This window comes from Hemitrygon akajei, chromosome 19, assembly GCF_048418815.1.
Source record: "Hemitrygon akajei chromosome 19, sHemAka1.3, whole genome shotgun sequence".
NCBI classification, from domain to species: Eukaryota; Metazoa; Chordata; class Chondrichthyes; order Myliobatiformes; family Dasyatidae; genus Hemitrygon; species Hemitrygon akajei.
In genome coordinates, this window is record NC_133142.1 from 22016844 (window position 1) to 22031249 (window position 14406).

The window sequence follows — 14406 nt, forward strand, 5'->3', positions numbered from 1 at the left end:
TCCCTTGGAACATAGAAGATTGAGAGGAGATTTGATAGACGGATATAAAATTATGAGGGGTTTAAACAAGGTTAATACAAGCAAGTTTTTCCCACTGAGGTTGGTGGAGGGGGACTACAGCAGGAGGTCATAAGTTAAGGGTGAAAGGTGAAAAGTTTAAGAGTAACACGAGGGAAAACTTTACTCAGATGGTCGTCAGAGTGTGAAACTAGCTGCCAATGCAAATGGTGCATGCAAGCTCAATTTCAATCTTTAAGATATGTTTTAAAAGATACTGGAGTAAAATTAGGCCATTTAGCCCATTGAGTCTGCTCCATCATGGCCAATCCAATTTTCCTCTCAGCCTCAATCTCCTGTCTTTTCTCCATATCTCTTCATGCCCTGACCAAACAAGAATCTATCAATCTCTTCCTTAAATATACATTAAGACTTGGCCTCCACAACTGCCTGTGGCAAAGAATTCCATAGATTCACCACTCTCTGGCTAAAGAAATTCCTCCGCATCTCCGTTCTAAAGGGACGCCCCTCTATTCTGAGTCTGTGTCCTCTAGTCTTAGGCTGTCCAACTATAGGAAATATTCTCTCCACATTCACTCTATCAAGGTTGTTCACTATCGATGTGTTTCAATGAGGTCACCCCTCATTCTTCTGAATTCCAGTGAATACAGGCCCAGAACCATCAAGTGCTCTTCATATGACAAACCATTCAATCCTGGAATAATTTTCGTAAACCTCCTTTGAGCCCTCTCCAGTTTCAGCACATCCTTTCTAAGGGGCCCAAAAATGTTCACAATACTCGAAATGAGGCCTCACCAGTGCTTTATAAAATCTCAACTTTACATTCTTGCTTTTATATTCTAGTCCTCTTGAAATGAATGCTAACATCACATTTGCCTTCCTCTCCACAAACATTCCTGCAAATTAACCTTTAACCTGCACAAGGACTTCGAAGTCCCTTTGCGCCTCAGTTTTTTTGTATTTTCTCTCCATTTAGAAAATAGACAACCCTTTCATTTCTTCTACCAAATTGTAGGATGATACACTTCCCAACATTGTATTCCATCTGCCATTTATTTCCCCAGTCTCCTAATCTAAGTTCTTCTGCAGCCTCTCTACTTTCTCAAAAATACCTGCCCCTCTACCTATCTTCATATCATCTTCAATCTTTACAACAAATTGATCCATTCCATCATCCAAATCATTGACATATAACATAAAAAGAATCAGACCCAAGACAGACCCCTGAGGAACACCACTGGTCACTGGCAACCAACCAGAAGAGGTTCCCTTTATTCCCACTCTTTGCCTTTTGCCAATCAGTCACTGCTTTATCCATGCTAAAATCTTTTCTGTAATGCCATAGGCTCATAGCTAGTTAAGCAGCCTCATGTGTAGCACCTTGTTAAGGCCTTCTAAAAATCTAAGTACACATCAACTGAATCTCCTTTGTCTATCCTGCTTGTTATCTCTTCAGAAAACTCCAACAGATTTATCAGGCAAGGTTTTCCCTTGAGGAAGCCTTGCTGACTACAGCCCATTTTATCATGTGCCTCCTTTCCACAAAATTCCACAATCTTCCCAATCACTGAGATCAGACTAATTGGTCTATGGTTTCTTCTGTTTCTCTCCCTTCATAAAGAGTGGAGTGACATTTGCAATTTCCCAGTCTTCTGGAACCATTCCAGAATCTAGTGATGCTTGAAAGATCATTACTAATGCCTTCACAATCTCTTCAGATCACCTCTTTCAGAACCCTGGGGTGTACAACATCTTATCCAGGTGATTTATCTACCTTCAGATCTTTCAGTTTCCCAAGAACCCAATTAAGTGTTTGCTCAATTAATCAGTATCCTTTATATTTATCTAACACATTAATGAGAGGAGCAATTCGAGTTGTGATTGCTTTGGTGCTACAGAATACCATCCACAGTGATCACATTTTTCCAGACCAACTTCTTTCCAACTAGCCTTATTGTGGCATAGTGGCACACCTTGTAGACCAGCAGCCTAACAGTTCAAACAATCCACATTCAGAACTGATCTCAAACAAGAGAAAATCTACAGATGCTGGAAATCCAAACAACACACACAAAAATGCTGGAGAAACTCAGCAGGCCAGGCAGCATTTATGGAAAAACGTATAGTCGACATTTTGGGCCGAGTCCCTTCGGTAGAACTGGAGAAAAAAAATTGAGGAGTAGATTTAAAAGGTGGAGGAGGCGAGAGAGCTACACAGGTGATAGTTGAAACTGGAAGTGGGAGGGATGAAGTAAAGAGCTGGTAAATTGATTGGTGAAAGAGATACAGGGCTGGAGAAGGGGGAATATGATGGGAGAGAACAGAAGGCCATGGAAGAAAGAGAAAGGGGGAGGAGCACCAGAGGAAGGCAATGGTAAAAGTACCTTCGGGGAAAGTGATCATATTATGATCAAATCCGCCTTGAAACTGAGAAGGAGAAGCTAAACCCAGATGAATCAGTAATACAGTGGAGTAAAGGGAATTACAGAGGCATGAGAGAGGAGTTGGATAGGTTGATTGGAAAAGAACACTGGCAGGATCGACAGCACATCAGCAATGACTGGAATTTCTGGAAACAATTCAGAAGGCACAGGACGTATACATCCCAAAGAAGAAGTAGTATTGTAAAGGGAAGATAACACAACCATGGCTAGTAATGGGGGACAAAGAAATGCTGGACAAACTGAATAAGTATTTTGCATCACTCTGTGGAAGACACTGGCAGTATAGTGGAAGTTCCAGATGTCGGGGTCATGAAATGTGTGAAGAGACACTAAACTCAGATGTATCAGCATTACAGTGGAGTAAAGTGAATTACAGAGCCGTAAGAGAGCAGCTGGCCAAAGTTGATTGGAAGGAGGTCCTAGCAGAGATGATGCCAGAGCAGCAATGGCTGGAGTTTCTGCAAGAAATTCTGAAGGTGCAAGATAGATACATCCCAAAGAAGCAGTAGTATTCTAAAGGCAGGATGAGGCAACAGTGGCTGATGCAACCATGGCTGACAAGGGAAGTCAAAGTCAACATAAATGCAAAAGAGAGGGCATATAATAGAGCAAAAATAAGTGGGAAGTTAGAGGATTGGGAAGCATTTAAAAACCAACACGTGGCAACTAAAAAGTCATCAAAGAGAAGAAGGAATACAGAAGTAAGCTAGCCAATAATATTAAACAGGATACCAACGTTTTTTCAGATGGCTTTGTGGTCAGGTTTGTGGCTGCAGAAGGACTTAGACAGATTAGGAAAATGGGCAAAGAAGTGGCAAATGGAATACAGTATCATGAAGTGTATGGTCGGGTTCTTTGGTAGAAGGAATAAAAGCACAGACCATTTTCCAAACAGGAGAAAATTCAAAAACCTGAGGTGCAAAGTGACTTGGCAGTCCTTATGCAGCATTCCCTAAAGGTTAATTTAAGTCAGTGATGAGGAAGGCAAATGCAAAGTTAGCATTCATTTCAAAAGGACTAGAATATAAAAGAAAGGATGTAATGTTGAGGCACTGTTGAGACCTTACTTGGAGCAGTTTTGGGCTCCTTACTTCAGAAAGGATGTGCTGACATTGGAGAGGGTTCAGGAGAGATTCACAAGAATGATCCCAGGAATGGAAGAATGGAAGGCAACGATTGATAGCTCTGGACCTTGACTCACTCGAATTTTGAAGAATGGTGGGGGGGGATCTCATTAAAACTATCGAACGTTGAAAGGCCTAGGTACAGTGGATGTGAACAGGATATTTCTTATGGCAGGGAGGTCAAGGATCAGAGGGCACAACCACAGAATAGAGGAACATCCATTTAAAATGGAGGTGAATAGGTACCGGTATTTCTTTAACCAGAGAGTGGTGAAATTGTTGCCACAGGCAGCTGTGGTGGCCTGATCCCTGGGTATATTTAAGGTTGAGGTTAATAGGTTCTTGATTAGTCAGGTTGTAAAAGATTATGGGGAGAATGGGATTGTCTATTGTCTATTGAGAGAGAAAAGGATGAGTCATGGTAAAATGGCGGAGCAGACTCAATGGGCCAAATGGCCTTTCTGTTCCTACATCTTACGGTCTAATATTATATTGTCTACAAAATTACTGATTGTATATTCATATTCATTTCATCAACGTAAAGGTGTAAAGGTCATCAATGACCAAGCTGTAAAGGTTCCAACACCAATCCGTGTGGTATACTGCTTGTCACAGGCTTTAAATCATAAATGTAATCCTCCATCATCACCCTTTTATCTATTACAATGCAATTGTTGGATTGAATTTGCCAACTTACCTTGGTTCAATATTTAGAATAATAGTATATAAACATTTTTTTTGCCCTAGCCCACTGGACCAAACTTCCACGGGCATCTTGTCAAAGCCCTTACTGAAGACCATTCAAACCACTCAACTGCACAATCCTTATCAAAATATTTAATTAATTTGCAGAAACTAAAATGAATTAGTCATACAAGAGCTCCCATCGACAAACCTACCCTTGATCAATCTCAACCTTTTGAAATGTCGATTAATGCTGCCCCTCAGAATGTTTCCCAATTCTTTCCCCAACACTAACGTTAGACTATCTTTTACTTGGTGGCCTTTTTGAATATAGATACCACATATAACAAACAGCAAGGGTCCCAACACCAGTCTCTGTGCTACATCACTGTCACAGACTTCCAATAAGATGACTGTAACCTGTCATGTACCATTGATATCACATATCTTAAAAACAATTTGATTGCTGGTGTTCCTGGAGCTGAAAATAGAAAAAGGACACATTTTCAATGCCATTACTGATAGGTCCATACTGAAGTTTGCATAATTAACCCTCTTTCATCTTGTGCCATCCTTTCTTTAAATCAACCACCACCCCACCCCAGTTCAGAATTTCAAATTTTGCACTCATTCCTGAAGCTTGTGTGTAAAATTTTAAAAGGGTTCTTATGCTAATTAAAATTATTACAGTCACTTTAGTTCAGCTTTAACTGGTTCATTTACTTCTATATATACTAATTATATTTTTAAGCCAGAGTTAAGTTCAGTGGCCTTGGATCACTGACTCCTAATACAAATGACTTCCCATTGACATTCTCAGAAAAAAACCCATGCAGACATTCAAAAAGCTTAATGATATTGATTGTCTCCCAAAGAATGAGATTTATCACTGACATATAATGTGAAATCTGTTGTTTTGCAGCAGCAGGACAATGAAAAGACATAAAAGTCTATGATATACAAAAATAAATAGTGCAAATGAAATAAGGTAGTGCTCATGTACCATTCAGAAATCTGATGGTAGAGGGGAAGATGTATTCCTAAATCATTGAGTGCTGATCTTCAGTCTCCTGTATATCCTTTCTAATGGAAGAAAGCTGAAGAGGGCATTTCCCAGATGGTGAGGGTCCTTAAAGACGGATGCCACTTTCTTCAGGCACCGCCCCTTAAAGATGTACTTGATGGTGGGGAGTGTTGCGCCTGTGATAAAGCTGGCTGTCTACAACCCTCTGCAGCTCTTGTTTTACGTACATTGCAGGGCCCATACCAGGCAGTAATGCAACCAGTCAGAATGCTCTCCATTCAGCATCGAGAGAAATCTGTCCGTCTTCAATGACATACCACATTCTCCTTAAATTCCTACTTACGTAGAGTTGCATTTGTGCCTTCTTCAGCTGTTGGGCCAGGACAGATCCTTGGAGATATTGACACCCAGAAACTTGAAGCTGCTCACCCTTCTCAGCAAGTTTGTTTATGTGGTGTCTAAGCTGTGCTTGGCCACACAATGATGAGTAGAGCACACACCTCCGAGGTGCGTCTATGTGGATAGTCAGGGAGGAGGAGATGTTGTTACTGATCTGCACTGACTGCAATATACAGCTAACTCATTACACTACAAAAGCCTTGCAACTTTAACTACAGCATTTGAGCAAGAAGTGCCCTATGGAGAAAAAAAACAATTCTTGGTATAAAAACATACTAAGCAGCATCTTGAAAGGCACAAACTATTTCATACCACAGAATGAGGAACATCAAACTGCAATTTACAAACATAAATATTAATAATATTATCAAAAAAATCTGCTGCATAACTGATTGCACCATGGGAAATATAAAATATTCTTATTGTGTGTGAACCATTAAATACCCCTCACTGACTCAATCAAAAGAATACTTCATTATTCCCTTGGGTTCATCCATCATAATTTGAACATGAAAAAGATTAACTGATTTCTCAAGCAGTTCAGGCTAGCTATGGCTCATACAAAACTGAAGTGCAAGATATGAACTGTATTCAGCATTTGGCTCAGAAAGTTGCGGTATGCCCCCAAACTCAATGTCATATCCAAAATTGGAGTGAAAACCGGCATGCCTGGCACTCTGCGACAGGGACTATCCTGCCTTTCCATACCACAGAATGCTCTGAACTTCCTCACCACTGATTGCCCTGTACTCCTTCACCACTGATCACTCCTGGTCAAGCTCTTCTGCACCCTCTCCAAAGCCTCCATGTTGCTCCTACAATGGGGCAACCACAAGTGAATGCCACACTCCAGATGCAGCCTAACTACAGTTGTAACGTATCTTCCTCGCTCTTGAACTCAATGCCTTGACTAATAAATGCAAGCATGTCATAAGCTTTCTTTTTCACCTAATCAGCCTGTGCCACCACATTCAGGGAGCTGTGGACTTGGAGCTCAAGACCCCTCTGCACATGTACTGCTAAAGGCTCTTACCATTACCAGTACACTGGCCTTTTTCATTTGATATCCCACATTGCAGCATCTCACACTCGGTTGGATAAAACTCCATCTTCTATTTTACCACCGAAATCTGCACTGATATACAGTTGTTTTCTTTGGTAATCTTCTACACGTTGCACAACACCACAAATCTTAGTATGTTTTGCAAAATTGCTAACCCATCCGTCCTCATTTCATCCACGTTAGTTTATATATACACACAGAAGAGATCCCAGTGCAGACACCTGAGAAACACCACTAGTCATAGAATTCCAGCTAGAGATCCCATCAACAACTACCTTTTGTCTTCTACAGGCAAGCTAATTCTGAATCCAAACAACCAAGTTGCCATGGATCCCATGTATCCTATTCTTCTGAAAGAGCCTACCATGAGGAACCTTGTCAGACACCTTCTTAAAATCCACATCCACAACAACCACAACTCGACCTCCGTCAATCACCTTCCTCTTTGAAAAACTCAGTCAGGTAAGACATAACTTCCCCAACACAGAGCCACATTTGATTCTTATCTGGAATTCATGAGCATTTTCCTCCTAGCCCTGGAGTTCAGCCTTCTAGCCATGTTTGCACCAGGGCTTTGAGAATCCGAGTCAAGTGGCCCTAGGGAAATCCAAACTAAACACCAGTAAGCAGGTCATTGATAAGTAGCAATGGAGAGTGGATTTCCAATGTGAAAACTTAAAATCAGGGATCACCGTTTGAAAATTAAGGGACAACATTTAAAGCATACTTAAGGTTTTTTGTTTCTCTTTCAGTGGTCAAGAATATGTGTATTATTTTTCTCAAAGGGCAGTTGGTGCAGAGTCTTTGAATATTTAAGGCAGTTGTTAGTACTGTTTGACAAACAAGGGTATGAAAAGATTACCAGGATAGGCAAAAATGCAGGGGTGAGATTACAGTCAAACCAGCCAGGTTGTTATTGAATGATAGAGCAGTCTCCCAGGGCTGAGCAGTTGCCTCTGTTCCTAACTTATATGTTCCCAAAATCCAGTCATATTTCTCTTCCTCTCAACCACATCAGCAGCACCACAACTCAGCCTGACCTTAAGGCTCAACTTTTCTACATGGCCCAGCTTCCATTTCTATAATCCCATTCTGACAAAATTCCACCCACAATTTGTGGCTCTCACAATTAGTGGCTTTATAACATAATTCTTTTCTTCTGGGACTAACTTGCCCAGGCAAAAACATAAACATCCAAGGCTCTTCTGTTTTTCTAAGACAAATATTTCATCTGATATGTCATTCACTTCGATCCGCATGCAAATCACCCAAAGTTTCCCACTTAAGCAAACTCCTCAATTAAACCTCCTGCCCCTTCCTGGGGCGGACAGGCATCTCTACCAAAGGAAGTGTAAGGCATTCCTTCCCCCCACTAGCCTGAAGGTCTCCCTTGGGCAAGGTGTAGCACCTGCTTAGACCCCGCCCCCTGAGCAGGTCATGTGAAGCCATGGGAGCAGATGGTGGATAGTTTTATGAGCAGCTGGTGCATATCAAAAATCCTGGTTATGTGGCCACTGACACCAGGCATACAATCTCTGAAGAGTATTGATAATGGTTGGGGTCACCCATCTTGTAAAGACACTGCCCAGACGAAGGCAATAGCAAACCACTTCTGTAGAAAAATCTGCCAAGAACAATCATGATGATAGAAAGACCACAATCATCTGTCATACAACATGGCACATAACAAGTAAGCCCCTTCCAAAAGTTCTAAACAACATTGCCATCTTGAGGACCTTGAGTATGAAGCTTAAACACTTTCATTTATTCCATCACTCTGCAATCTTTGATCAAGTTACCATTTATTCACTCCATTGTCGAACTAAATGGAACTGCTGTTAGTTGCTTCTGTTCTCAGATATATAATTTTAAACAGAGCATTTTTAACAATCACATCACCTGATTCTGCAATTCCATCCTTGGGATCTCACACAACCCCTCTGTCCTCACCTCATGCAAATTTGCATTCTGTATCTGGAAACAAATCTACAAATGTCACATCAGTTTATAATTATAGATTAACAGCTACAATCTACCTCACTGCTTCTGAACTCAGACTGCTCGCAGGACATCCATTTTCTGTTTTCTCCAGCTAAACACCAGGTGGAGGCAATCCACTGTCTTTAGTCGCCATGTGCAACTATATACGGGCCAACAACACCATCTCCATTCTCAGATCTCTGTGCAAATTCATCTATTCACAAATTCACTTATTAGCTAGGAAGCAAGAGAGATTTACAATGACTCTATGGCAATTACACACTTAATTCTTGAAAGGAAACAGAACATGATGGTTAATGGAACTAGTCGACTCCAGTCTTAAGCAGTAAAAATGGAAAGTATCTCAATAATACTACCATTGCTGTCTTGATGAAGAAAAGCCAAAGCAATGGGACAAGCATTCCCCAATAAGCATTTTCCATTTGAAAAGAATATATTAAAAAAGTATTCCTTCAGAAACATTCATTTTCTTTAATGCACAAATATCATAATATATGCATGAATGATGTTTCAAAAACTTAAACATAATTAATTACCTTCTCTGATAAAGCTTCTTCTAGAGTTGCCAATGCTGTATCTGTATTACTAGAATCTGTCTGCAATGACTTAACTCGGTCTTTCAAGTTGTTGAGCTGCTTATCTTTGTCTTTAAGTTGTTCCTGAAGATTTTCAATCTACACAAGGAAACAAAATAAACTTAGTAATTACAAAAGAAAATATTTTATTAATGTACAAACTAACTTTCTTCCCTTCCATTTTACCGTGTATGCACAATAACATCTGTAACCAAAGTCATGAATTATTTCTACAACAAACTACTTCCATTTTTGGCAACTTTACTAGGTCAAAGGCACTGCTAAGTTTTTTGAATGTCTGTATTATTACTTCATGCATGATCCACAAATGCAATAAAATATTGATCACTTTGAAGTTTACTATCATATTGAGATAATTCTTATTTTTTAATATAACAGTATGAAGCATAGAGCTGCAGCAAATTGAACCAGCAAGAAAGTAAGTAAAAAATTCTAAAACCAGGTTTTAATAAAAATCAGTGGTTTGTGAGCATGTTCCGGATGTGTACATAACAACAACTAATTCAGAGAGAAATAAAGAGTTAATACTTCAGGTGAGTAATCTTTCATTATTAGTGCTCGAACGAATGGTCACTGATCTGAGATTGGAATTTTGTTTCTCCCCCGACAGATGCTGCCTGACCTGCTGGCTGTTCCCACAATTTTTATTAGTTTAAGCTTGTGAACTTCCATGGTATTTTTCTTTTGCATGACAATCAATTCGTTCATGCAAAACGACTGCAATTCAACTTGTTGTTTGACTTCCAAATTTGAAAATATTTCTTATACTGTATAGTTAAATTAGCACATTCATCAACCTTGAAACAAAATACATTTTAGAAACTAGGCGCTGTGGTCAGGGAAGGAATCATCGGTGAACACTCCCTTATTTTTGTAGTGTCTTTCTGTACATCAATTACACCATTTATCACTTCATTTGAGACTAAAAGAATTAGACTAGTGAAATAACTGAACTTTCTTTGTTGCATGCAGATGTCAGTATTTTGTTAACCCCTTTAAAGACCACTGGTAACTTAAGAGATGACTGGCTTCCACTACTGTAGTCATAGATTTAAGTTATAACATTCCCTGATATTCAACTCTTTTTTTCACTTACATATGGTATTTTATCAGTTTGAACCCAGCCTGCCAGCTGCAGAGCCTCACAGAAGCAGAGAGTTTCATCTGAGGGAGGGGAAGGAAAATCTGTCATATTGTATTTTGCCTGTAGCAAGTATATTTCACAGCTAAAGTAAAAGGATAGTTATGATGAAAGCTGAAGAAGAATATGTAACCTTTTATCATACCATAAAATGTTAGAAACCTGGGAGATGACATTTCCAAAGGAAAACTGACGAACAAAGAGATATACGAGTGAAGAAAGCACTGGCAAACTTTCACCTAATCATTCTCATTATAAGCAAGGAAAATCTGAGGAAAAGTTTAAAATAACATGAACCCTTTCCTTGGTTGGGGTCGACCATGGATATTGTGTCCTAGCTGTCTACGAGATATGCAAGCCAGGGCAATACAATATGGAAAGCAAGGTGTTGCAATGCAATAGGCTCCCCCTCTCCATGCAGCTAGTGAATCCAAAGGAAGGGCAGAGACTGGCGCAATTTGGCACCAGCGATGTCACAGGAGTTGCCAGACAGCGTTGAATTCAATATAGGACTGCCTTAGGGACTCCAGCCCCAAATTTTTCTTAGGGTTTACTCCAGAACCCTTTCCCATGAGTGAGTATAGCCACAAGGCAGTGGATGATTGAGATCCGAGTTTTCCTCCTCCGGAATGAGCTGCCAACCATGGCTGGCAAGCCCCTCTACCTGAAGCAGTTGGTTTTAAGGTGCCAGTAGCCCTCCTTTTTTCCTTTAGTTTAAAATTGCACCAACACTGCAAAGTGTTTTAAGTTAAAGAAGGGGCACCTAAGTTTATTCTAAATTGTTCAGTTGGGAACAAAATCTGCCACCTTGTGGCTTTTTGTCATTCAGCAACATTTTTCTTTAATCAAGACTTTGCCTATCAAATGCTGAAAACATTAAATACCATTCAACTGAACATTCTAACTTGATGTGTGTCTTTCGGAATGCTGCCTCGGGTAAAAAGAAAAAAAAAATCCAAGTACTGTATTTATAGAATGATAATGAATTACAGTTGTCACTGAATTTTTATGCTGGCTATGATCCAGAGTCTACAGAGTATGCCACACTTGCAGACACAAGCCCAAAACTAACATACATTTCTCTGCTAATCATCATGATATGTACAGGTATGTTTACTTGACTAACTTTTGCAAAGAGGTTCATTCTGTGCCAAAAAGACATGACTGTACAGGTCAAATTACTGGTCAGAGATGCACATATATTGTAAGGTATATATGATATGGAAGGTCTACAAGTTATGAAGTTAAATTATAAGGACTGGCAAAAAAAATCAGGATCTATTTGATAATAGAATTTAATCTAGAAACTGCTGTCTAATGTCATAAATTAGATTTTTACAGTTGATATTTTTCAGGTCTATCATTTCCATTTGCTTCTTGTGAACATACAACATTTTTGACATTTGAAAGCACTACAATTTTATTATGGTATACATATAATGTGTAATAGGTCGATATTCATTTTTTCATTGTTATTAAAATAGAATATTGTTTATTGTTAGGTTATTTTTTGGGATTAGGATATATAGCAAAATATTAACTATTAACTTCAGCAACTAAGTTAATTCACCAATCTTCAAATCTGAATATGGACTGTAGATTCAATTTAAAATGAAGCTCTGGACAATGGGTTGAACTGCAATTAACTGGAAAACCAGACAATGCTGATTTCACATTCTTTTGAGTGTGAGTGCGAGAAGGAGTGGAAGTTATAAGTAATTCAAAGGAAGCATTGTAGATACATTGCAAATATAGAAATGTCCTTTGAACTTTATATAAAATGTCTTGTAACATTGGGTTGAACAGGCCTCTTCTTCTGAAAGCGTCTTAATATGATGCCTAATGTGTCTACCTTTGTCAAATAAAAGACTACTTCATATCTACCAGCTGTGTCTCTCCAGTGACTTTGTTCACATTACAACATTTTCCATTTGGAGCCTAATAATGTTTGTACTGAAATCATTTTTCAAATAAACATCACAGATGACTAAGGATGATCTTAAATGGGCAAAACAGTGATTGCTTGTAAAGCTGTCATGATTTGATAGCCACCAAACACTTCACATTGATTCCATTATACTGAACACAATATGTAATAGCATTGAACTTCCTAAAAGCTTTATATATTTTGCCTTTGCCTTGTGCTTTATAATTTTTTTAACCAAGATATACAATGCCAACTTTTAGTACCATGTATTATAAAAATCAGGATAACTGAAAGCATTCTTAATTCTGTCAATAAACTGTAAAGTGCTAATTGTGCTATTTTAGTGAATGCATACTTAATGCTCCTTAAGTAATATGTGTAGATTAAGTTAAATCTTTTTTGTACACAGGTTATTTTTGTGCAAACCAAGCTTTTCCCCATTAACCATAATCTACAGATCAAGGTCAGCAAAGCAAACATTAAAATTAGAAGCACAATATTAAGTTCTGAACTTGGAGTTCAAGAACACATCAGCATTTTCTTTCAACTGCTTCTTTAAGAGAACCTGCTTACATATAACCATTTTTAAAAAGTGTAAGTTTTTCAACATATCCAATGAACGTTGTGCTCAGCACGCATGATACAAAATAAGTTTGTTCAAAGCAAGGCCCTAATGCCGGATGGGACAAATTCCTTTTCGGATTCTAGGATGCAGAGAATCAGAATCAGAATTAGGTTTATTATTACCGGCATGTAACATGAAATTTGTTAACTTAGCAGCAGCAGTTCAATGCAATACATAATATAGAAGAGAAAATAATAATAATACATAAATAAGTAAATCAAGGCTCTTGGGGATACTAGGGCATCCAATCCTAAACAAAGTCAATGTTGAGTGTTGAAAATTAAAATCTATAATGCTTGTCTTGAAATATTACCATCACAGAATAATATACTCTAGTTCATGTTTTATATTCCAATAATATCTGCAACTAATAATAATTTACAGTGGCATGCAAAAGTTTGGACATCCCAATCAAAATTTCTGTTACTGGGAATAGTTAAGTGAGTAGAAGATGAACTGATCTCCAAGAGTCATTAAGTTAAAGATGAAACATTCTTTACAACATTTTAAGCAAGATTAGTGTATTATTTTTGTTTTGTGCAATTTTAGAGTGAAAAAATGGAAAGGAGCACCATGCAAAAGTTTGGGCACCCCAAGAGATCTGAGCTCTCAGATAACTTTTACCAAGGTCTCAGACCTTACTTGGCTTGTTAGGGCTATGGCTTGTTCACAATCATCATTAGGAAAGGCCAGGTGATGCAAATTTCAAAGCTTTATAAACACCCTGACTCCTCAAACCTTGTCCCAACAATCAGCAGCCATGGCTTCCTCTAAGCAGCTGCCTAGCACTCTGAAAATTAAATGATGTCCACAAAGCAGGAGAAGGCTATAAGAAGACAGCAAAGCATTTTCAGGTAGCCGTTTCCTCAGTTTGTAATGTAATTAAGAAATGACAGTTAACAGGAACAGTGGAGGTCAAGTTGAGGTCTGGAAGACCAAGAAAACTTTCCGAGAGAACTGCTCGTAGGATTGCTAGAAAGGTAAATCAAAACCCCCGTTTCACTGCAAAAGACCTTCAGGAAGATTTAGCAGACTCTGGAGTGGTGGTGCACTGTTCTACTGTGCAGTGACACCTGCACAAATATGACCTTCATGGAAGAGTCATCAGAAGAAAACCTTTCCTGTGTCCTCACCTCAAAATTCAGCGTCTGAAATTTGCAAAGGAACATCTAAACAAGCCTGATGCATTTTGGAAACAAATCCTGTGGACTGATGAAGTTAAAATAGAACTTTTTGGCCGCAATGAGCAAAGGTATGTTTGCAGAACAAAGGGTGCAGAATTTCATGAAAAGAACACCTCTCTAACTGTTAAGCACAGGGGTGGATCAATCATGCTTTGGGCTTGTGTTGCAGCCAGTGG

The 14406-nt window shown here is 38.9% G+C and overlaps 1 protein-coding gene across 2 annotated transcripts in view; it reads right to left on the reverse strand.

Annotated features, from left to right (window-relative positions):
- Positions 1–14406, reverse strand: part of LOC140741811 (ERC protein 2) — a 767514-nt gene that overhangs the window by 408468 nt on the left and 344640 nt on the right. For both annotated transcript variants that reach the window (XM_073072223.1, XM_073072222.1), the window contains one exon: positions 9294–9431. In XM_073072223.1, coding sequence (XP_072928324.1) covers positions 9294–9431 — 138 coding nt within the window. The remainder of the gene's footprint in view (positions 1–9293; positions 9432–14406) is intronic.